This window comes from Coloeus monedula (genome assembly GCF_965178545.1).
Source record: "Coloeus monedula genome assembly, chromosome: 11".
NCBI classification, from domain to species: domain Eukaryota; kingdom Metazoa; phylum Chordata; class Aves; order Passeriformes; family Corvidae; genus Coloeus; species Coloeus monedula.
The window spans coordinates 16816851-16841142 of record NC_138791.1 but is presented as its reverse complement, the minus strand read 5'-3'; the positions used below and the strand labels follow the sequence as shown (position 1 = coordinate 16841142).

Sequence of the window (24292 nt, the reverse complement as noted above, 5' to 3'; positions counted from 1 at the left end):
TATCTTCATTGAAACAGCATGGTTGAAAATGCTTTCACTTGTGAGATTTTGTATTTCAAGGTCTTGGTATCACAAATTGCACAAACACACTAAGTAAAACAAATTTCAATCTTCCTTTCACTTTGCATCTGCTTCTTTTTTTTTCTAATAATGGCTTTTATATAACAGAAATTTGAAATATGGTAATTATGACTGCAGATTCATCATAGTGTACATTCATGGGAGTCTGAGGCTTTCATTTCTCCTCCACTACTCCAACAAAACAAGCACCCACATTCTGTCTAAAATCACTGAGACATCATCTGTGTGATCAACAAGGCTGTTTCTAAGGTACCAGTACACACTGGAATGGATTCTGCATCCCAGCTTGCGCAGCCCACAATGTATTGTGATGTTCCCTGACCTACAAGAACATGCTCAGCAGCACTCCCTGTAACAAAACTCCTCTACAGTGGAGTTTGAATTCCAGAAGAAAGCCACATTTAGACAGAGCTTTCCATGCCAGGCTCTGGCTGGAGTTGATTAGCTGGATGAATTAATTGCCATCTCCACAAGAGCACTTTACACAGTACTCATTAATTCAATTACCAGGTCATATCTAGGCAGAAAACCTTCTCTATAAACTAGTCACCATTCTGTGATACTTTCCACCACAGATCTTATTCCACCAAATACCAAAGCTGACAAACACTTTGACAAGCAGTTGGTTGCAATGGGCCGTTTTCAACTCGAGGTACTTGGAAACTTCCTTAGATTGCTCTGCACAGAAATCTCTGATTTTGCTTATCAATTAAGTACTGTTATCAACTGTAACAAACTGGTCCTTTTGTTCTTTGTTGGTTATGGAACAACAACTGCCTTTGTCACAGTCTCAGCAAAGCTATTTATAGGTTGTGTCTCTTCAGAGATCATTTCCTCTCTTGATTTCTCCCACCTCGATTTAGCTCAGTCTGTAGGCACTAATTCCTTATTAATAAAATGCTGTGTGTTTTAAGAGCTAAACTCTGTCCCAAAAGAAAAGTGCATGGTTCATTTTTTTCCCTAAACCAGTTGTTGAGAAACATGGTTCAATCTCCATCTCTTCAGGATTGGTACCAGGCTGATTCAGAGACTGAAATATGCTTTTTTCCTCCAGTTATTTAAATGTATTAATAAAGAAGTCCTAATTTGTTTCATATCCTTATTTTTCAAACTTCACCACACAGAGTGGGAAAACTTTGAAATTTCACAGTAAATGTGGATCAGGCAGTCTTTACAAGGCTTCTTGCCAGGCAGTGAGCAGGAGGGACGCAGACTACCCTGAACATTGACTACAGGCACTCCTTGCACCAAAAGAGTGCAGAGTATCCTTCTGTCCCTGTCTGGAAGCAAAGAGCCATGCTGGGGTCCCTGTGAAACAAGAGAAAAAGAAAAGCATAAAGATATCCAAGTCCCTTCTGAATTAATGGTCCCAACCCAATGGAACTTCAGAGAAAGGACTCCAGAAGAACCTCAACCCTCAACCAAAAAAAAAAAAAAAAATTGAAAAATAGATTAACTTTTTGAAAGCTATCTTCTGACCGTTTCTTGAGGTTTTCTCTCAAATTCCAGGACAGCTGCACTTTGCAAGTCAGATTAAAGGAAAATTTATTCTCTCTAGCAGGACAGTGCAGCTATTTCCCTGTGTACCCAAAGGGCACTATTTAGAAAGGGAAGCGGGTGGGCCGCTTCCTGCGTCATCCACCACGTCTCTGAGAGGGCTGTGGGAATCTGTGGGAGCACAGGACTAGGTTAACATGACACCAGACAACTACTGTCAGCAAATGTAAACCTATGCCACAAAATCAATGCTCTGTGGTAAACTGTAAATTTTGGCACTAGATAAAACGGAAGCAGACGCCAGCACTGGCAGACATCTACTCAGCCAGATCTAACAGCATTTAAGCCTAAGGCAAAAAATTCACCAGAGCTACCCTCCACAGAAGATCAAAATCAGATTATGCCAGAAGTACGATCATATTAATTCTCAAAGCAATGTGAACCAAACCAAAAGAGCCACTTGGAGGAAACCTGTGCCTTCCCTCGGTGCTTTCTGCACTTCCGTGTTCTTGGCTTTTATCACAGGCTTCCCATGTCCCCTGCCTTGTTCAGTTTTCAACCTTCTGTATTCCTTCCCCTTTTGTTTGTTTCGAAGATTGCTTTTTAATTTATTTTTTCTCCTGCTAAATTCTGTAACATCTTTGCTGTCATCTAGCTGGGGACTTCTCTCCAATTGAGCACAGGCTGAGCTAAAGCTGTGATGTTAGAGATAACAGAGAGTGTCCCTGGATAGGGATGCTAACACACAGCATACAATTTCTTAGTCAAATATGACAACATTCAGGAACCTGGGATGCCAGAGGTTCCTTCTTTTCTGAAGCCAAGTATAAAGTCCATGGCAATATTTAATATCAGTGGGAACGAACTACTCCTGGTAGCAGTTTACTCTTCTGTTGCAATCCTCTCACCACTAACCTGGAAATGAGAAAAGCAAAATTGTCGTTTGTAGTCTCTCAACCTGACTGCAACTCGTATTTTTAAATTCATGTTTTTTCATTGGAACTGTATTACCTTAAGATCTTTAAAGAAAAACCAATTACACTCCATGGAACAATGCAATAACTACTTAATTGCAAGGAAGAAAAGTTCTGCTGCAGTTTTGCTTCCTCTCAAGGAGAAACAATTAGACTTAACAGGGAAACCAGAAGGAAGGGACCATTGTACCGTGTTTGCCATTTGCAGGGCTGGGTCCACTAAGCCGAGGATTTCTTCATTATAACTGGACTCCAAACTGATTATGTCATCAATCACATCATCCATCTGTAGCAGAAAAGGTGGACAAAGAAACAGAACAGTTTTCAGCATCACTGGGACACAGGAGCCTGACAAAGCACTTCAGCCCCACAGCAGAGGTGCCTGTGCAGTTGTGCAACCTCTCAGCCATGACTCCTGCTATCCAGGCAGCAGCATACTGGGGTCATGGCAGAGCTGATGCTTCATGGTCCAACTCCCTCCTCCCACCAGCAGTTACCCTGCACTATCTGCCCACGGACACACTGTTCCTCCCAGCAACAGCAGAGGAGGAAGCTGCCCGTGGAATAAGTGACTGTAAGGACACGTCTCCCTCTCCCCACTGCAGCATCACTGCCTCTCCTCCACTTCTTCCCTGCATGGGACCAAAACCTGGGCACAGACAGGAACAGCCCTGGACACCTGCAGGGAAGGAGAGGGAGCAAAGATTTGCTGCTGGCCCTCAACAGCAGAATCCATTGGATTTGTGTCCCTCATACACCCTCCTGGGAAACACCACCCAGGGGCAGCTCAGAGCTGATTTTAGGTGGTACAAAACATCTTCTTTCAGAGGCTGGGCTGGAAGGTGCCTCCACAAGCTCCTGCACAGGCAGGAGGAAACAGCCCTTCACAGCACCCACGCACGTGCTCCAAATTGTCCTGCAGAATTGACTATTTCAGGGCAGGACTGACTATTTCCTTTTTGCTCATTATAAAAAAGGAGCTTAAATGACAGAGATCTACAAAATCAATGCATAATGGTGATGGTAAAAGTAGCAGTACATGGGATTTTTTTATCAGCTCCAGAAAGTGTGATCACAACAAATTACATCAACTGGAAGTGAGGGCAAGAAAGGAACTAACAGTTACAGCCCATACCCAAAGTCTTGTTACTGATTCTGGTAAGAAATAAAAACCCCTTAGTTTTAAGAAAAATAATGAAAATACAAAAGGGTCCACCTTTTTCCACCTGAGGATGAGTTACCACAGATGGATTAAAGCCGTCTCATAAAATTTTTTAAAACCCAAGTGTGATCTGCACAGAAATGTGGACTTAGAGGTTATCAGGGCAAAGCCACATCCATGCAGTCTTGGAAAATCCAGTTAGAAAAGATTTCCTGATACAAGACCTTAAAGCATGGTTGATGTGCTCTTCTGCTGTGGCGTGACAGTGCTAGAACAGCACGAGCCTTTTCCAGGTATCTTCAAGCAACTTTTAACATCAATGCTAATAAACAACATTGCTGTATTGTACCTTAAATACGTCCTATATTCAACTTCTTAAAGACACTGTGGGGCAAGTTTATTTTTCAACATATCATGAAAGAAACATGCTCATGAGAAAGGGGAACTGTGCTCCACCTCCTGTGTCATCCAGTACCTGCATGCATGATGCTCGTGAGTGTGTATTCAGAGCCGGGCACTCACTCTCAACCCTGCTTTGCTCTTCAAATTTATAAAATCCCTGCAGAAATAAGGGGAAAAAAAAAAAAAACAAAAGAAAAGAAAAAAAAAGAAAAAAAAAAAAGAAAAAAAAAAAAAGAAGAAGAAAAAGCAAAGCATGGATCCGAGTTCATGGCACAGTCTCAGTCCCAAAAAGAGCACGAATTAAATAATGTCATGCACACATGTTCCCGATGACACAGCAAAGTGAAGCTGTAAATATCCTCAAGAAAAAATTGTCTGGGTACACTGGGACAGTAGGATGGAAATATGTGATTTTCATTTTTTTTGAAACTATGGAGCACAAGTATTTCCCTTGTATGTGCAAAATACGTTCTGTGATAACTGTTTCTCTGAGCTGCGCAACATTTTGCTCACGGAACGCATCTGTACTAAAAATCTGGCACAAAGGCTTGAAGGAGGGAATGAGGGGACAAGAGGAACTCAACAGTTGCCTCCTACTTTTCATGTTACAAAAATTTGGACATGATTCTTATACTTGTTAATATCTTCCCAACCATTTTCCTTTGAAGCCTGAGCACACAAGTAACACCTAACGCAGTTTTTGCCAGCAAAGATTAAGACAAGATTGCAAAGGACTTCTAGGCATAGGCTATTGAAGTCCTATATTTGCAGCACTGGAACAGCAGTCAGTAACATTTTAGGGCATATTAGCTGGGATAATCTGGCCTTCCAGCTACGCAGGAGACTTACTCAAATTTTACCATAAAAATACCTAAAATATCTCAAAATAGCTTTGTGCAGTTATTTTTGCTATACTCTTTGCACTTTCTAGACGAATGAGCCATAAATAACATTATTGCAGAAAGCTACATCTTACAAAGCTGCTTTGTATTCTCCGAAGGTCAATTATTCACTGTGTGCATCAAGGAATAGGATGGGGAAAAAGAAAAGTAGTTTTAGTAAGTATAAACTAGCTAAAATAATTCAAACAAGAGGAAGCTAGAGGGACATGGGTTTTTTGCCAAAAATATCTATTAATCAGGTGGACACAGAGGTAGCAGTTACATTTCCACAATGAACAGAAAAGATAAACAGAACATACAGTGAGCAAATATGGTTTAAAACAACTTAATTAAAGCAGATTACAACTCCATTTTACTGGAAACACCAACAGGAGAGTTCTTACCTCTTTCTCACAGTTGGAGTTGAGGGTGAGCATAGCCATGGGGCTGTTGGGTGCGCTGCTCCCCGTTCCAGGTGGCATGACATGATCCCCAGGCTGGTTTGGACATGGCAAGCTCAGGGCTTGGTTGGCATGTTTATTTGCTAGAGTGGTAGAGAGGTACTGCTTTACCTGCTGCCGCTGGGCCTGCTGAATGTGGTACTTGGTTGGATTCTCAAGGTGAGTCTGCACCTGTACAACACAATTTAAAAAGGATTTTATTGTTTTACGACATCATTGCAGGTGCTATGGACCTGAGCTATACATTTGTGACATAAGGACCAGCTATTTGACAAAGCACAAACCTGTGCAGCTCCAAGAAGTCCACAGTGCTTCACGAACTGGCATTTGGTGGCAAGGAATCAGTTTATGATTCGGTCTTTCAACAACTGACTTATTGTCGCTACACCAAGAAGTTCCAGCTATTTTTCTACAACGTGAGATTTCTCACTTAAGACCAACGCTCGGGTTTTCAGTTCCTACAGACACTCCAGAACAGTCAGTTCTGAGTTCAGACCTTCAGCTATGTGACATTTAGTTTTCGCTAAAATATGGAGAAACGAGTAGTATTGCAGGACTCATTTTACTTGTTAGTAGCTAACAATTAAAACCAAGAAGTATGGATTGCTATCCTTAATCCACTGTCAAATAACAGAGAGATAACAGGTTTGTTATCAGTGGTTTAGGTTTTGAATGTTTGAGGTTTTTTTAAATTAATACCTTGGTTAAAATAAAAGAAGAAAGGAAGACACCTTTTTCTGCCTACAGATTATTTATATCTCAGATATACAGCATAAATCATATACAAATAAGACAGCCTGTTTATAAACACATCATGCAAATAAGATGCAAGAAAAGAAGTGTTTCAGTTCAGATCAATCACTGTCGTCAGCAACAGCTATTTTTGTATTTAAGATAAGCTTCTCAGTACTTAGAAATTTTTTACATACAAAATATGAAAATCCTCATACTGAACAACTGTTGCACACCCTAAATAAGCAAGAGAAGAAAGGCCATTTTTTTTCCCCATTAAACTTTTCCACCATATCCTGGAAACTCTTTGTTACCATTCGTTGATCATTAACGTTGCTTTCGGAAGGTAGAAATCAACCCAAAATATAGCAATACACTGAGAAGTTATTTTGTTTTAAAAAAGTTCCATTAGAGTGAACTTTTGCTGTTACAAGAGACCATGCATGGCCCTCACTTACTGGTGTGAAAGAAATTAAATAAAGAACCCAAGACACCAGAGGAAAAGGGTTTCCTGTACACTGCACACCTTCTTAGCAACAGGTTTTACAACAAGTCTCCAATAACTCACCTGATAATGGTTATACTCAAGCATTTCCAGCATGCTACCTAGAGGTTGCAAGAGAAGAGACTGCAATATCCTTCGTCTATGCTACTCCAGTTTGAGGGATCCACACATGGAAGCACAACAAAACCCAGAAGAGCAGAAGAAACTTGATGGCCACTGCTCAGACTTTTAGTAACCTACACTAATTAGCATGCAAGTGGAGAAACAAACAGTTCACACAAGGCCTCTTCTTGGAAGTTATGCAAGTTTAAGTTAAGCTTTAAGTATTGGTATCTTTTTTTTCCCCAGCTTTGATGTCATGCTTTTTCATAAACATAAAAGGACCTTTTAAGCAATGTGCTATCAAAGTCAGATTGACAGTTCGCTCAAGGCTAATTCACTATTCAGCTTTCGTTCCAGTCGTACTAACACACAATGGTAGTTTTCTTTAGCAGGAAGGTTAAAAGTTTTTAAGTACAGAGTAAGAAATAACTGAATAAATGCCCTGTGAGCCTAACACATATTCCCTGGCAGTGGCTGCCCTGGATAAACCCACAGGGCTCTGCAGTCCTGTCCTCAGCTTTGCAGCACAACCCAGGACTGGCAGCAGAATGTGAAGCACCTGAAAAGGCTCTACCCCATCTTCAGCTTCCCTGGCGCTTCAAAGCCATTAATTCTATCTCAACCTAGAGTTGCAAGAAGTTTTCCAGTTCAGGAATGGCTGACAAAGAGCTAATGCATGTTCCAAGCACACTTATCTGCACTTGGGCACAGTCCCTACACCTTCCAGAACTGATTTTTTCATTCTATCCAACTCCTTGACAGAAGTCTGTACTCAAACACAGGTATAAAAACTGCCCAACTGGCATTATCTTTTGAAGCCTCAGCTCCCAGGGAAGCACATTAAGATAGCATTTCTAGAGAGTTTAATCTGCTTTGTTGCACTGTATCAATAGACAACACTGTGCTGTGATAAGTACAGCACTTACTTTGTCAGTCCCAAACTGCATTACCAATTTTCCTATCATCTGTGCTAAGAGCTACATTACCCAGATAAGTCTGGTTTTTACTAAATTTTCCTCTTCCAAGTAGATAAAGTCAGCAGTAAACAAGCTATTTATGTAACCCTTATCTTTGAATATGTTATTTTAAAGAACAAGCCCTCCTCGCCTGACAAAATCTGCACACTCCTTTTCCTCCACAGGCATCAGGTGTCACTGCTGTTCTCCATCCCAGGATGGGGCAAAGTCCCTCCTTTCTGCACCCTCCACCTGTCCACTCTGCACACTCCAAGGAGAGAGACCAACAAAGCTCCAAGATCCACATCTCAACACTGTATCATCAAATACTACATTATTTATAACATAAACCAAAACATTTAACTGAATCCACTACATGTCAAGTCTTGAAACACACACTGCCTAATTGACAGGATTTTTGTTGGCAAAACACAAACTTACTTCACAAGAACATACTCCCCCTCTGACTTTGTTGTGCTATTCTACACTAAAATATTTTATTTTGCTACTCAATTATTAATTTAGGGGTTTTTTTAATGGCCTGTGCTGCTTTCAGCATGCCAGGGAAGGCAAGTTCTGAGTTCACATGCCACAAGCTCACACACGTCCAGTAGTGAACCAAAGAACACAGAGAACTGCCTTTTCTGTCATTAAGTTGCTCCAAAATGACACAAAGATGATATTCAAAGACTAAATATTTCTTTGAATCCACAGCTGCTCAAGCACACTTCCACATTCAAATACAAGCACATACAATTATTCTCCAAATGGAGGAGCACGTGATAACAATTCCCACAAGAACAGGAGCTCCCACAGGACTGAAGCAGCTTTAAACGTGCTTCTTCTTGGACAGATGTACCAGTTTGAACTGCTGCTGCTCTGACTGAGTGTGAGGCCCAAGTGGCTACACAGAGAAAATTTGAGTTTGATTCGCTGTTTTGTCACTGGCTGCTCTCTTGAGCTGCCTTAAGAGTTCCATCACGGAAATCTGGTGGGGACTACCTTAATGAACTCCATGCTGTTTGAGACTGCCTTTAGCCTAGAGCATCCTATTCTGCAGACTCTACAGCAAAGGCAACCCAAATGTGCCTTCTTGGGCAAATGTCCCAAGATGCCCCAGAGTCACCCTGCAGATAAACCATAAAGCATTCTTCCTTTTTGACAAAATATCTCATGAGCAAAGAGTAGCAAACAAACCCCCCCCCCACAATGAAATTCCACTACCCTGAACTTGAAACCGTAAATAAAAGCTTTGACTTAAGATCTAATTTTGGTTCTCAGCCCCTTCTAGCATTTTGGGTGAAGAATAGTTCTTGTTGTTCATTCAAATTCATGAGACACAAAGTGCAAGATGGCAAATTATTGGTTTGGATACACTTCCTAAGAAATGTGACTGAATGAGAACATGAAAGGAAAAATAAATCAACTTGAAACCAAATCCTCTGGATCTCCAAACCTCTATCTCCAGCAATCTCAACCAAAGTTATGGCACACAGTTACTCAATTGAGTAGAACACTGGTTTTTGGGCATTTTGGTATTGACAAACAAGATGTAACAATTATTATCATCACCTGCAGAACTTCAGAAATGAGCTAAGACAAGATGGCAAAAACGCTAAATTTATCACAGGATGGTAACGCAAGAATTTGGCTACAAGAGTAAAGCACTGCCTTAGAAGTAGAGCCCCAAAACTGGTTCAGTTCCAGAAGAGCCTTCAATGCCACCTCAGCAGCATCTCCACGGTCTCCATGGGCTGCCCCCAGTATCAGGCACTCCTGCACTATGAGTCTCTGTCAGCCTTTCAAGTTGCATCTGCTCTTGCCATGCTGACACTGAGAAGGATCTTTTTTCCTCAGATGAAGCACAGAGAAAGGCAGTAGAAAGAAATTAACTTGACTGCACCCATGTGTAACCCAGCTTAGGCCCTACAGGGCTGAGCTGGGCTAGAAAAGGGTTGGATGGAGCCACCCTGATTACTTGGCACTCATCCCTCACACTTAGAAGTGCCCTGGAGAACACCATTATCTGAAGCAGGGGAAAGGTTTTCTCATACCTTCACTCATCTTGACATCTACTGCTAACTCCAGTGCATACATCCAGTTCAAGTATCTGAGTAGCTGCCCGTTTTCTTGCACATCACAGAAAGAACAGTAATAACCCACATAAACAGAGCAGATTCCCAGCCCTTGGGTTTGGTATCAATCAAGCAAACATTTCATCAATGGCTTTCACTAGTTTTAAGCACACACATCATATCAGTGGGAATTTTAGGTGTACTTCAGACTACATTCTTCAAAATCTGCATTATATTACACAGTGACAGAACCTCTGAGTAGACCCACACTTCCTTCAATTTCCAAAAGTAAAAATATTTCCCATTAAGTGATCGGGGGCTCAGGAATTTAAACACAAAGCACACGGCTCAAGTAGTTCCTCTGCATGACGCCAACACAAACAACTGAAACGATACTGCTGATACTTGCTCCTTCGGTCAAGTCTTGCTGGGAATCACTCAGACTTAATTTGCTAACGACTTGCTAATGATGGCAAGAACTTGGAACAGTGCTTCAAGGCAGCAGAGCAATGCACCACCACTTCCAGTGGGTATGCACCGACCAAATTCCTTCTGGAGAGGCACCCAGGAGAGCTCCCTCTTGGGCAGGCACAGGCCAGGGCAGCCTAATGGCTTGGTAAATGTGTTTTGCACAGCGTAATCCAGAAACTAAACGGCTAACAATAAAACTAACAGGGAACTGACACCAGAATAAAAATATTTAATGAACTGTGGCGTTTACTACCAATCATCCTCTAGGAAAACTTCAAGGTCAGAGAATCACAGAAATATTTAGGTTGGAAAAAACCTTTATGATCATCAAGCTCAACCATAGCTGGAAGTCAATTAATTGCTGTAGGATCAAGCTCTGAGCCACTGGTACATCTGGATGAAGGTAACCAGGCTCAGTGAATTGGTCTGGGTTACTCATACACTGCTGAAATTTGTCCTTGCACAGGTTTGATTTCTTTGCAATGGGTAACTTCTGGAAGCAAGCACAAACCCAGCAGGTCTTGTGCAGAGAGTATTTCTTCAAGGTGGAACACCAAGTGTTGGTTTTCCCATGTCAGTTACTACTTCAAATCACAGTATCTTACTTATCACATCTCCAAGTACTGCTGCTTTCAAAGCAAAGCTGAAGATGCCCCAAAATCCTCTCTTGGTGCAACACAAGTGACCAAAGGCCATCACAATGCCAGCAGCTCCAGGCTGCCCCACTGTTCTGGCCCCCACGAGCTGGAAAGCAGCATATTCCTGTTCCCAAAACCACACAGAAGATTTTTCTCACCAAAAACATCACTGAAGCTCCCTGTGACAGTAAAGCTGGAGCACTCAATGCTCTATTTAAGTAGAGATAGGCTCGGGCACAGGGACATACCAGAGATGTTCAGAGGACAGTGAACCAAGGGGGAGGAAGACTCTTCTCCCCTCCCCACCCCACCCCTTTTTTTTTTTTTTTTTTAATTAAAAAGACCATTTGTTTCAAGCAAATTGCCTTAGGAGTTACAGTTTACGATTACAAGTAAAATACTTTTTGGTCAGTTTTCTCGGTTCAATAGAACTTTTTGTTGCCTAGACAGCTAAATGTCATGGGATTTTTAAGAAAAGTTAGAATTCTGTGTCATTTAACAATTAATGGTACCCAAAGAAAAATGATACAAAACCACATCCACTGACTGATGTGTTCTTCAAGGGCTCCAGGCTTCAGCTGTGTCCACTGCACATCCATGCCTGTTAACCATGCTAGTCCTCGGCTTCAAAGCTGTTTCAACCCATCACTTCCAAGTACAAAAATCCTGCAACAGCAGGAACAAGTTCTTTTCTAGGACTTTGAACAAAAATAGGGAGCTGTATAAATAACCGTTCTTTGTGACTAGGGGAAAAAAAACTGAGGAGGATGACACGTGAGAAAGATAATCAATTAGTCCCACTTACAGTAAGAGTGATTTACTCTTCTGAAGTTTTCCAGTACAGGTTCAAGATTCTATTAATCATATTCACCACAGTTTGGTCACCAAGACTGAAAATCCTAAAGACCATAAAGCCCCTTCAATTAACTTCATTAACTATTGACCGTGGGTTTCACTGCAATGACAGGAAGTACACTCCTACCACCCAACTCGGAGCAATCCAAATAACCAGACAATGGTTTAACTTATTCTCAAAGACATCTTCTCACATGCTGCATTCAAACATTAAACAACAACATCACATTTCCCCCCCTACAGACGTCAGCGGCCTGAAGTAGCTTCACACGAGAAGTTGAGTCCTCATGCTTGCTGAGACCTTCCCAGTTCTCCAAGATGGAACAGCCACCTCATTTACAATGCCATCAAAATTGATTCCCCATAGGGCCACTGTGAATTTGGTAAAAGATAAATCTTTTCAGTAACTTCTCCAGCTGCCATTCTCCCCTTAATGCCAAATTCTCTAGAGTACATTTGTTCCCCTTTCTTTTAGCACATTACCCAGGAAAAATGGCCAGAACAACACTGACCAGAACGCCCAAGAGCAAGAAAAAGATGAAAAGTAACTTGTACTGACTGGGGAATGACAACTATGCTGAGCTTATTCCATCATTTTACCTTAGGACACAGCAAACACAAGGAAACTACATCAGTTAGCACAACAAAACTCTGGTTATCTAATTCACCCCAAACCCCTCGGCACTTGAAAACCAAAGCAGATAGGAGAAAGTTATTTAAGATCTGGCATTATGATTGCAGTCCAAGTAAGTGGATCCAACAGTCATCTTCAAGCACAAAGTTATGAAAAAGAAAAGGCACATTGTACAGAATTATCATCATTTACACAATCAGGGATTGTTTAGCCCATCACCAAAATTCCTCTGCGTAATGTGACTTTTCATCCAAGGGAAAGACATGAAGCAAACAAGAATAAAGTTTTTGTAGATTAGTATTTAAAAACTGTGCTTTAGCTATAGAAGCACATGACAATGGTATCTAAGGAAATTAAAGAAAGGTTAGCCAAATGTATTCTAGGAGATAGGAACTGATGTAATTTGCAAGTTAGTGGCCTGCTGGCTGCCATTCTATGAGTGTGGCTTTCAGTCAGGACTAGGTCCTTTGAAGTCCTGCTACTTTTCTGTTAGGAAACCAACATTTCAGCTGTTTACTTCCCAACACACATGCCATAAATTTTTATTTTATACAATTTCTGAGACAATACCAAAAACCACTGCAACATTTTAGGACAGACAAGGAACTGACTCCATAAAACGTCAGGCACAAATCTTTTGCAATGATTTTACCTACCCCAGGTGCTTCAGAGCGTAAATATTTTGACTTCACAGGGAACAACAGCAGCCACACAACTGCATCTGACACACAAGTTTGAGTTATGGTACTACCACAGTGAAAAGCTTAATTCAAGCACCACATATTTAGGTCCACTTCTGCCACCCTTCTCCCTCTGAAGGAAGCTGAGAAGCACTTGCATGAGCACGAGAGGGTTTCAGATTGCTCACAGTAGGACACCAATGACTCCTCCTCACAGCAATTGTCAAAGATAGACATAAAGTTGCTTCCAAAATGTCTTGCAAGACTTGGCATAGAGATGTGAATTCAAGAGGGAGCACAGTCACAGGACTCCAGATATTTCAGCTGCCTGAAAGCCCAAAACCAGTTCAGGCAGATGGTCTGAAGCCACCTCTTCTCCCAGCTTCCCCTTGCAAAGCCTTCCATAGCACAAGCACAATTCCCCACCCTTCCTACAGCCCAAGCAGCCCCAACACAAGATTCACCAGACCACTCTAACACAGATCCCTACTGGCTTGTAAGAGTCACATTAGCGGGGTAAAATAACTTGTCCAACCTTATCTTCCTCTGGGGGTTGCCAAGCACAGCGTTAGCCAGTGCCAGCTTGGAGTGGCAGTCACGTACTGGCAGCCTGGGCAGGACTGTCAGTGACATTTCCCAGGGGTCACTGACCCTGCCACTGTTCCAGCCCTCAGTAACCCCTGCAAGACCTGAGGGACAGAGCATGGAGCTCCCAGGTCTCTGGTGCACTGTAAGACAGCTGGAAAAATGGGTGTTTTAATGAGCTCACTGCATTTGCCATGGCACGGAAGAGGTGCAGAATATCCATCCTCTGCCCAGAAGGGCCCTGACAGGTCGGACTGCAGCTTAAATCACATCAGCCTTCACATGTGCACAGGGTTTGGAGATTCTGGGTATATTTCTGGAGCTGAAACCCAAGACAGAATGCACTCTGCTATACAAAAGGAGAAACATGAGCTTTCCCTCAGCTGCTGAGAAGCCCTGAGGATGCAGTTTCCACAGGTGAGAAGAGGCATCCTTCTCCTCACATGGTTTTGCTCGGGTTGCTCATCCATCACTCATTTATCAAATGTGAAGAACACAAATGGGGCTGGGTAAAAATAATGGCACCTTTCATAGAAAATTAATAATGGAGGAAAACGGAAATCAGTTTTATAAAAGATGTTGGGTAAAAAGCAACCAGAGCTAAGCTTAAAACAGTAGGAGAGACAGCACATGCTGAATTTTAAATAAAATTCCTTAGTACCGACTTCCTAGAGATGTAAAGTTACCCGTGTGCAGAATGGCACAGGTTGTTTGCTTGTCCAGACTTTAAGAAATGAAATTCAAGTAGATTCAAGATTTTAATGCAGTAAATCTACTTTGCTCCTGCATGAGCTTCTCTTAATGTGCCATGCAATACTGATTTTCACAGGTGAAAATTAACTTAAAACTAGCTATTTTGCCCAAACTGTAAATAAAAAGCGTAAGAGTGGGAAAAGCACCCACCCTGTTGCTTTCATAAATCTTAAAACCTCATACCCTCAAACCTGGTCTCATTTGTCACTATAAGGTTTGTGAAGGGTTGCTCAAATATATAGCATATGGACACAGACCTGTGCCGAGATAACTTCCAGTGCTGAGGAGTGCAATTGTTGGCATTTTGGGGCTAAGCAAGAAGGGAGTTTGATTTACAAGTCTTTCAAATCCTCAGCATTAGCCTGTGAAAACGAACTGGTGTTCAGAATACTGCCTGTGGGTCACTGAAGCATTTATTTACAAAACTTCAACATCCAGCACTGAAACACAAGAGACATAAAGATGGCATGAGATCAAAATCTATCAAACACCCAAATGCCACACACAGAAACAGTTGTATCCTTCTCTTCTTTAAATAAAAGCCATTTGTAAACTCAAACACAACTCTTGGGTTATTACAGAAAAAAATCTCCTCTTTTTGGGGGCACACTGTACATCAGCAGGATGTCATAGAATAGTTCGGGTTGAAGGGACCTTTAAAGGTCATCAAGCCCAACCTCTACATCTTATTGCTAACTTGTCCCAAGACATCTACACTTCTGACCTACTTGTCTGGAAAAGATCAAGTGAAAGACTGCTCCATTCATCAGTCACATAATTCCACAGGACATGTTGGGCTGCTCTCAAGGTCACTTACAGAGTGCACACCAAGAGCATGCCACCAATCATGACCCGAATGTGAAAATACAAACCCAACCTCTGCATGCTGGAACAGCTTTTAGCATTGACTGGAAAGTCTTCCTACCAAAGCTTTCAAAGAAGCATCCCAAAAATAAGAGTGAAAATAGTTTTGGAAGGACCATTTATTTTAACAAAGCACTTGGCAAGACACTGGCTACAGCACAAAGGACACTTGTCCTGGAACACACCTGTTTGGAGGGGTTCTGCTTTACAGCAAACACACAAAGCCACCCAGAAGACAGCAAGAAAATGAAAACTGTGTTAATTCAAAGCAGTTTTACACTGCTAACATGCTCTGAGCTTCTACATGTCACAGCAAATAAATAATTTGAAGGACTTAGCTGGGCTCTATACCACTTTGCCTACAGCTGATGATGTCTCATGTCAGCCCCAATATGGAAGGCTTGAGTAAGCAGAAGAATAAAGCACTCCAGATACATCCATTTTATTCACACCCCTAATATGATCATTAGGCACAGCCTAAAATAATAATAAATCGCTGACTTCACTTACATAAAGGAAATGCAAGCTGGCTTACCACTGAACTCCTTGATTTTTATCCTTCTGCTCAACGAGCTGTGCTGTTATTTATGACTGTATTAAAACCTACTGAGTTACAATAAAAGAGTTTTGGTACCTCAGAGGGCTTGATCATCATGTCCGCTAAGGTAAGATAATCCAAGTCACCTTCATGCAAACCCAACTGGTTTTGATTTGAAGCATTGTGCTAAATACCAGAACCGGGGTTTTTTTGAGGACTTTGGCAAGCCACAAAGGTAGGTCACTCCTTGTGTGGAGTGGCATGACAACGCTCTGGAGGAGAATTAACCCAGGGAGCCAAATTGATGCCACACAGAGCATTCAAACTGCAAGCCAACACTGTCAGGGTTACTTTTGAATGATGGTGGCTCTTCCTTGGGAGTAGAGTACTGAAATCCAACACTTTCCCATAAAGTAACATCACATCTTTTCTTTCCTGACATGTCACTCACAAAGTAGATACCAGAGCAGACATCACAGCAGCCACAAGAGATGAAAAGTAACAAGAGTAAGAAATTAAGTATGCTTATTCCCCTCTAATTTTAAACCCAGAAACCACAATGGAATTTAGTGTTTTAGTTATTTCTTAGCTAAAGGCATGTTACCATAATAATTCTGCAACGGAAAGACATATTTAGGACAAATAGCCATTAGGCTGCATGACCTCACCTCTGCACCCCATGATCTTATTCCCGTCGCAGTCAGACAGTAGCGACCGTCTGGCTCCCAGAAAAAATAAGAGTAACATGGGCTCATTTATTAAATAAGGATGCCAACACTTCAGCCCTTTAAGATCTCAAGCTTTACATGCATGGAGTCATGACATCACAATCTATTTTATACCTACACAAACAAGATACAGCCCCTTGGCTGATTTTGTAATCTTCCCCACACCTGCCCCTTCACGTCTTCCTGGGATGAGCTATTGAAAATCCTCCTCCTTATGTTATTTCACATTTGCAAGCAAATAATTATTTACACTGTGAAATGAGAAGTTGCTGTCCACACAAGTAACTCTTGATGAGGCCAAAGGATGGGGCACTGGCAGGACCATCAACTGAACAAGTGAAATCTTTTGACAAAACCCCAGCCAGCTGTCAGGAGCCCTGTTTATATTGCAGTTGTAATAAAGAACTGCACTCATGTTCATTACTTCAACAGATGTTGCACAAGCATGTTCCTTACCATAAAAACTTTAAAACTGAAAAATAGGTTATATAAAGAGACAGTTGCAATTCTCCCATGATGTTTTTCCAGCACATGCACAAACCTGTCACAGCAGCACTTGCAGCACGTGAGCAAATATAAAACCTCCAGCCAGCGAGGGACTACAAGCTCTTGATTCTCTCCTGTGTGAAGTCCTGTCAAGGTAAGGGTTAGGGCTCTTTCTGCAAGACTGGAAGCACATTTTATTACATAACACCAGAAAAATTCCACCTTTCCAAACATCTTACAGAAAACTCTTTTTAATGATTTCATCTGAACTTCAAAAAAGCACAAGCCATCGACTCACCAAGGGAGGCACACTCACAAAACACAAAGGAGAGTGTGTGTTATCGTTCCAGTTCTCCAAAGGTTAGCTGCAAATATGAAGCACCGAGAAATTCAGAAGTAATAGTTTGTCAGAAGATCAAAATGTCTTTTGAGAAAGAAATTCAGGGCCTCCAGGCTTGGTCTCAGAAGAATCCTGTTTTAAACCACACTTAACCCACACTAACGTAACCCTTGAAGTGCTATTGCAAGAACAGATTGACATTCACAAGGGGAAAGAGGCAAAGTATCTTTCACTAAAGCTGTATTTATGAAAAAAATCATGCATCTCCTTTTAATGCTGAAAAATACAAACATGACAAATTATGACATGTATTTCACAACATACCTCTCATCACTGATGGACAACATACACAAGGTTTAAGCTGCTCAAGAAACTGTATAGGAACATAACACAATTCAAGGCAACCAGATGCTAGAGTTAGGGATGTAATTAGAGACTAGATGGGGATTAACTAGATCTTAACTCAGACTTCCCCACCTCCCTTGCCCTTTTTTAAACCTCAAGTATAAACCCATTTTAGCATGTCACTACTTTACATGATGGAATAAATTTTTTTAGAGATCTTACTGCTTAAAAAATGCAAACTAGCTCACACTTGTAGAGTTTATTTTAAATCAAGTTTGAACAGATGAAAAGTAAAAGTTTAGGGTATTTGAACATCTGCTGGAGCCAAGGAGATGCCAATACATCCACCATAGCCAACAATGTGGTCTGAGATGTGGGACCCACGGGGGAGTGGTTCAGAACACGATGATGCATTTCATGCCATTGGTTTCAGACCAGCTCTGGTCTGCTCTCTCACACTGGACTTCCAGGAGTGGCTGGATGACTCATGGTCTCCTCATTTAATTTCCTCTAACAAGAATCTAATTAATACTCATCAACAGCACTGGGCAAAAATAAGCTAATATGCAATATGTAAGGGCAACTGGGAATTTACTTCAAAATCATGTTGCTGCTCCACACTGAAGGCAGAGCCAACCCCAGAAGGTGCCAGGGCTGACGTCCAACTGCTTGTTCTTGCCCTGCCACAGCAGCTCCCTGTGACACAGGTACAGATGTTTGCAGGACTACACCAACCCATGCAATCAAAACCACTAAACTGATTTCTAAGAAGTCACCTTCCCACGGCATGGGGGTTAGACTAGATGATGTTTAAGGTCCCTTCCAACCCAAATCATTCTAGGGTTCCATGACTGAGTAACAGCCAAAGCTGGTTCTGATTTACCCCATCAAGTTGCCTATCGATTATGTAAAGCTGGCAGCAATAGCTATCTGGGCATTTTTTCTGGAATTGCAGCTACCAGAGAAGAAAATGCAAAGTTGAACTGTGTTCCTCTAACATTTATGTCATTGCTCCCTGGGTCCAGTGGCAGTCAGCACATTCCTCACTCTGCATCCAGAGAGGAGAATCCAGACACTGTGTTCAGATCATGCAGAGCCATTGAGACCCAACTCAGTCCTTGCAGCCTTTAACCAAAGCAGACAAACGGAATTAATACATTTCCTTGGGGAAGGTGCAGGTTCAGAGAGAAGGCTTTTCTAAGGATAATCCTGCAGAAGCCCTGGCTGGAAGCTTTTTCCTCATTTCTTAGATGCAGGGAAAGGCAGAAGGCAATTCGGAACAGTGACCCACAGAGAAAGTGGCACTTTGCACAGAGTGACCACTGATTGCATAAGCAGCACTCCAGAGCAGAAGGCACCACTTTTCTTCCCTCAAAAAGCCAGTGTACGAAAAGGATAAACTCTTTTGAAAAGCCACAGTAGCATGATTAAATAGTAATTTTCCTCTTACACAGCAAACCGTACAGGGCTGAAGCCTTAAGGAATATATGAACTTTCATGTGAATGGAGCCCATTAAGTGCCCTGCAATGAATGGTGCCTGTGGTCCAGAATTCATTTCCTTTTAGAAAGCAAAGAGGATGGAAGGCTTATGATTCCTACACACAACTGCTGACTCATTCAAGGTCATTTTATTCCCTCCCTATGCAAACTGTTTCTTTGATACACAGGTATTTCAGCAGAGTATGGTTTTGGTGGCAGTCAGGAAGCAGAACTGTATAATAGACAAATTAATACTACAGAAAAAATGCTTTCAGACAGCTCAATGGACAACTTTTCAGTCAGTAACTTATGATAATACAGACGGCTGCCAGTTTTTTAAATAGACGTCTCACTTCCCAGAATTTTCTGCTTAACAAGACAAAAATTAACTTTAAAGCACTATTTTAATAAAGCAGGAATTAATTTTAAAGAAGTTTCTGAAATGTTAACGTTGGTCAAAGGAACAGCCCTACTTCACCTGAGGCTGTAGCAGAACTAGCAGCAGGTCTCCCCCTCAGTAAAAACAAGCTGTCTCACCAAAAGCAGGTTTATCACTTAGGTGCTATCAGGACACAGATGCTGGTTAAGCAATTAAGGGCAACAGCACTCTGGATCACTGATATTGGTAACCTGGAATAAGTTTTTCCTGACAATATCACTCCCAGGGCTGCCCAAACCCAGAAGGGAAAAAAAAAAAAAAATCCACACGCCTATAGAAAAAACACAAGCAGAGAAGACACAGCCTGAGGAACTTAAAAGTAGTCTTAAAAACGTAAGTTTAGTGTGTTGCCTGCAGGTCCTTGGCACAACCTTTATCAAGACCTGAGAGAGGCAGAGAGGCTGTTTGCTACACCTCAGCTTTCAAATGTCTTCCTTTCGAGGAAGGGACTATTTCCAAGAAGAGAATTTCCATTAGTTGCTTGTTTATATCGTCCTCTGAAAGAACAGAAAGATTTAATTCACAGCCAACCGCTACGTCCACAAACTAAAGTTTGATGGTTTCAACCAGGAACTTCTTGGTGACTTTTAGGCAGGCAGCCTGAAGTACAAGCTTTGATTCACCTTGCTTGACACACAAGCTTCTTCACAGATTAATGGACTGGTTTTGATTCTAGGTCAGGATAACTTCAGGTGCCTGATTGCTGCTGGTGCCCTGAGCTTCCAGCACTGCCTGACGCTCTGGATCCGCGGCGCGTGCGTGGCCTGTGATGCTCCCTGGTGAGCAGATCTGCCCCTCTCTGCACTCAGAAGGAGAGGATGGACACACAGATAGATACAAGGAGCACATTGTTCCAAGACAGAACACCAGCTCTTTGAAACTTTGGTTTCCTTAGACACACAAGACACACTCCTGCTGATGTCAGTGTGTCTGTTGGGAGATAGGACATGGATTCCAGACAGGTCAGTAACAAAAACATTGTCAGAAGTCACGGATTCATAGAGGTGGGGTGCCCGAAAACAGCTGATGCCTTCTATGCTCTGCAAGCCACAGTTATTTAGAAACACACTAGTATTTGCTACTGTTTCCTCAACGGCATCAAATACTGCTCCAAATTATTTTTCTTTCACTAGCTGACATTTTCTACAAAATCCAGGATTTGCAGCACAAAGCAGGAAGGGGGTAGAACTTAATGCAGTGTGTCTCACACAGCTTTGAGGATTGGAAATGTTCAGTGGAAAACGTTGCCTCTTAACATTTTTTTAATGCTTTAGTCTTACATGCTGAAAAAGTTTATTACTTCTGCTGGACACCAGTAGCAGTTTTATTTTAAAAAGGCAGCCTGCCTTAGTTTTTGAATGCAATAGCTATCACATACAGCATTTTTCCTGGTTAATGGCTTAAAGGCACCTCTGGGAAAATAAATACAATAACACAACCAAACAACACGATTAGTATAATGTGTCAAAACAGGGTTTAACATCTGAGTATTAGCCTTCATCAGTGAAAGGAATAGTCAAGAATGATGAATTCCCTGGCAGCTGAGAGCCTTCCCAATGAATACACAGTCTTGGAAACCATAATGCCATCTGCTGAGAAATGATGGAAGTGCAGCACCATGAATTCCCATTTCATTACTGCAACGCTGATGTGGAAGTGCCTGCTGCTGGGGATCAACTCGAAAACAACCTGTTTGGGCTATAAAACGTACACAAGAATTTTCAAACAACTGACTGGAACTTCAACTACTGATATTCAGTAAGTCTAGGACACGAAGTCACAGAAGTCCATAATAAATATTCTTCCAGTACATTAAGATAAGAATATGATGTGTGAAACCCAAACTATTAATTTGGCATGGACATTCCAACTTTACAAAACCTGGTGTTAAATAGTTTTGTTTGTTGGGGGTCATTCTGGGGTTTAAAAGATACTCGATTTTCTGTTCCATATTGTTACAAGCTGGAAAAAAACAAACCTAGTTTAAAATCAATTTAAGCTATCTGAGTTTATTAACAGGACTCAAAATAATAAGCTAGCAGGTAACTGGCATCCAGTGGCAGCACTTCCAGTTACAACCTGTGGGGCTGAGCTGTTATCCCAACACCCCAGAGGCCTCCCTGTGAGTGTTCGCAGGAGCAAGTTATTTTCATCATCAGTGACAAAAGAATTACTGGCAGCGTTATATTTCCACAGAGGCCATCACATGTAATTTCTTTTTTAATTTACTCATCTGCCAAGCACATAAAAGCAGACACGTGGGTTTTGCTGGGTCACCAAAGCACCTGTGGAACACAAGATCCCCCAGAACAAGCACTACCCCAGGGGATGGAAAGGAGATGGATGGAAGAGGAGCAGGAGGATGTTTTTTCTTATGTGCACTGAAACACTATGTCCAATTCTGCTCCAAATGATAGCGAGGAGTTCGATGTTCAAGTCTTGTAGAGGATTCCAGACCTGGCAAGCCTACCATCAGCAGAAGGCCAGCACAGCCTGCTTTTCCTCTAGCCCACAACAGTTCCAGAATTGTTGCTACCAAAGACTAACATTAATTACTAAAGGAAGATTTACAGTAAGTTCATTCTTTAATTCAGGCAGACTGACCCAACCAGATCTACTGGCCAGCAACTGTTGCTGTAACAAACTCTAAACACTGAGATGCTCTCCCAGACAGTGCAAAGGCAGCAGGGTTGATCCAGTGTTAGCCTGATCCTACCATTTAATTTCCAAGTAATGGTAATCCCATCTATAAAGAAAAAGAGAGACTGCTGCATGGTTTCCTAAGCAAATACAAACTAGACAAGTTCTGTCCTCAGCTCGGGAAAATTTTCCACTACAAGCACTAAAGAGATAGGTTAATAAAATGGATCATTTTACTCCAAGAACAAGGCCTGTAGCTGGCACTCACTTCTGAGAGACAAAGGGTTAAAACAGTTACCCATTTCCTCAACTGGACAACTACTACTATTGTAAAGTCCTTATTCAGCTGAATTCCATCAGGCCATGCTTTCTTAACACAATCTGACACGTACCTCTTCAAGATCTTGGATTTTTTTTTTCCTCTTCTCTGCCTCTCAGCAGTAGACATCAGAAATAAATACACCCAAAAAGCCAAATGCTAATGCAAACAAAGTAATATTTAATTATCAAGTTGGGGAGACGGATGACCAGACAGAATAATTTCTTTTTATAAAAAACAAAACAAAACACACTTGCCAGGTCCTTTGCAGACTACACAATACTGGGTTTTGTTTCAAGTTCATAACTTGGCTCTTAAAGTAGTTGATAATGAACCAGCAGGCATTATTTTAAATCAACCAGTTTTATTAAATGAGCCAGAAAGGAAAGAGGCAGGGCTAATTACCAACATTCCTTGATGAATTACCTAGCGGTGTGTGGTAAATCTCCAGGCGTCTTTGTCTTTATCCCCAAATTTATCCCTTACTTATTTCTCAAGAGGTTAAAGGACATGGGGCTAATTAAGGAACCAATCCAATGACAGACAGAATCATTCAAGGTAAGGCTACTTTTCACTCTTTCAAGCTTTTGCATCTCTGCCTGGTACTTCTTAATCTAAATTTTTTTTTTTTTTAAATTACTGCTGGGGAGGGGGAGGAAAAGTGCTAATCTTGTCACGGTCAGGCAGGTTGAAATTGCCATGCAGTGCTGGGCAAAATGCTACATATTTGTAATTTAGCCAATAAGAAATTCCTTAAGCCTCTCTTGAATGGCAGGAATGTCTCCAGCTTGTCACTTTGAATTCATTCACTGCACAGGTTCAGCATCTCAGAGAATAATGCTGCCAAACCGGCTGCAGAACTGAAATATTTGTGAGTATACCTAATACCCAAAGATTACTTTAAGCAGATCTGAGTTTTCACATTTAAAATCTAACGCCTATCAAAGGTGTCAGCAGAGGCCCCCCTGGATGTCCCCCCAGCCCCCACATTTTCCAGCACTGTGTGTGGCTCTGGGCACTATTTTCTGCTAAATTAAGCCATGGCTTCAGCAAACACAACTGCAGTGACCAGCACTCACCCTGTTCTTACAGCCTTGGCTCCAGGACTAAGGTGGTTATTAAATTCATGTTGCCTGACAAAGGACTTGGTACAAGCTGCTCAAACCTGTTAGCTGGGGGCTCTGGAGCCTCATCAATGCTCTTAATACCCACAACTATGGGCACCTACAAATCTTAATCTGCAGAAGATTAACTCATCTTCTGCAGGTCCAAAACAGCCACTGACACGTGGTGAACCACCATTTTCCCAAGGTCTGGTAACTCAGCCAGCAGATAATATGTCTAGACCATAAAAAAAAAAGAGTTCTTTGAAGCTGTAACAGACCGAACTTAGCAAGCTCTTCTTAATTTTGTGGATGTTACCCTGCCAGCGGGAAGACAGCAAATCCTCAAGACCACCAACTAGGATATAAACCACCAAGAATTTCCAAAAAGCAATCAGAGCTTGGACCTCCAGATGTCTGTATCATTTTGTCTGAGTATATCCTGATTTCCTTTGTGCCAGAAATATCATTTCAAACTTCCAGGTAACTACTGTGAACCTACAAGGGCAAGAGCTCTGTGATGAGGAGCAGTTTCTCAGCTATTTTCCCAATCTGCTCACATCGTT

General features: G+C 41.7%; 1 protein-coding gene across 11 annotated transcripts in view; it reads right to left on the bottom strand.

Annotated features, from left to right (window-relative positions):
* The window catches only part of MITF (melanocyte inducing transcription factor), a 101990-nt gene that overhangs the window by 14290 nt on the left and 63408 nt on the right, over positions 1-24292 (bottom strand). For 9 of the 11 annotated variants that reach the window (XM_082288733.1, XM_082288736.1, XM_082288740.1 and 6 more), the window contains exons 3-5: positions 5402-5629; positions 4190-4273; positions 2743-2838 (exon numbers count right to left, since the gene is read on the bottom strand). In XM_082288733.1, coding sequence (XP_082144859.1) covers positions 2743-2838; positions 4190-4273; positions 5402-5629 — 408 coding nt within the window. The remainder of the gene's footprint in view (positions 1-2742; positions 2839-4189; positions 4274-5401; positions 5630-24292) is intronic. The other 2 variants (XM_082288739.1, XM_082288735.1) reach the window with 1 other exon arrangement.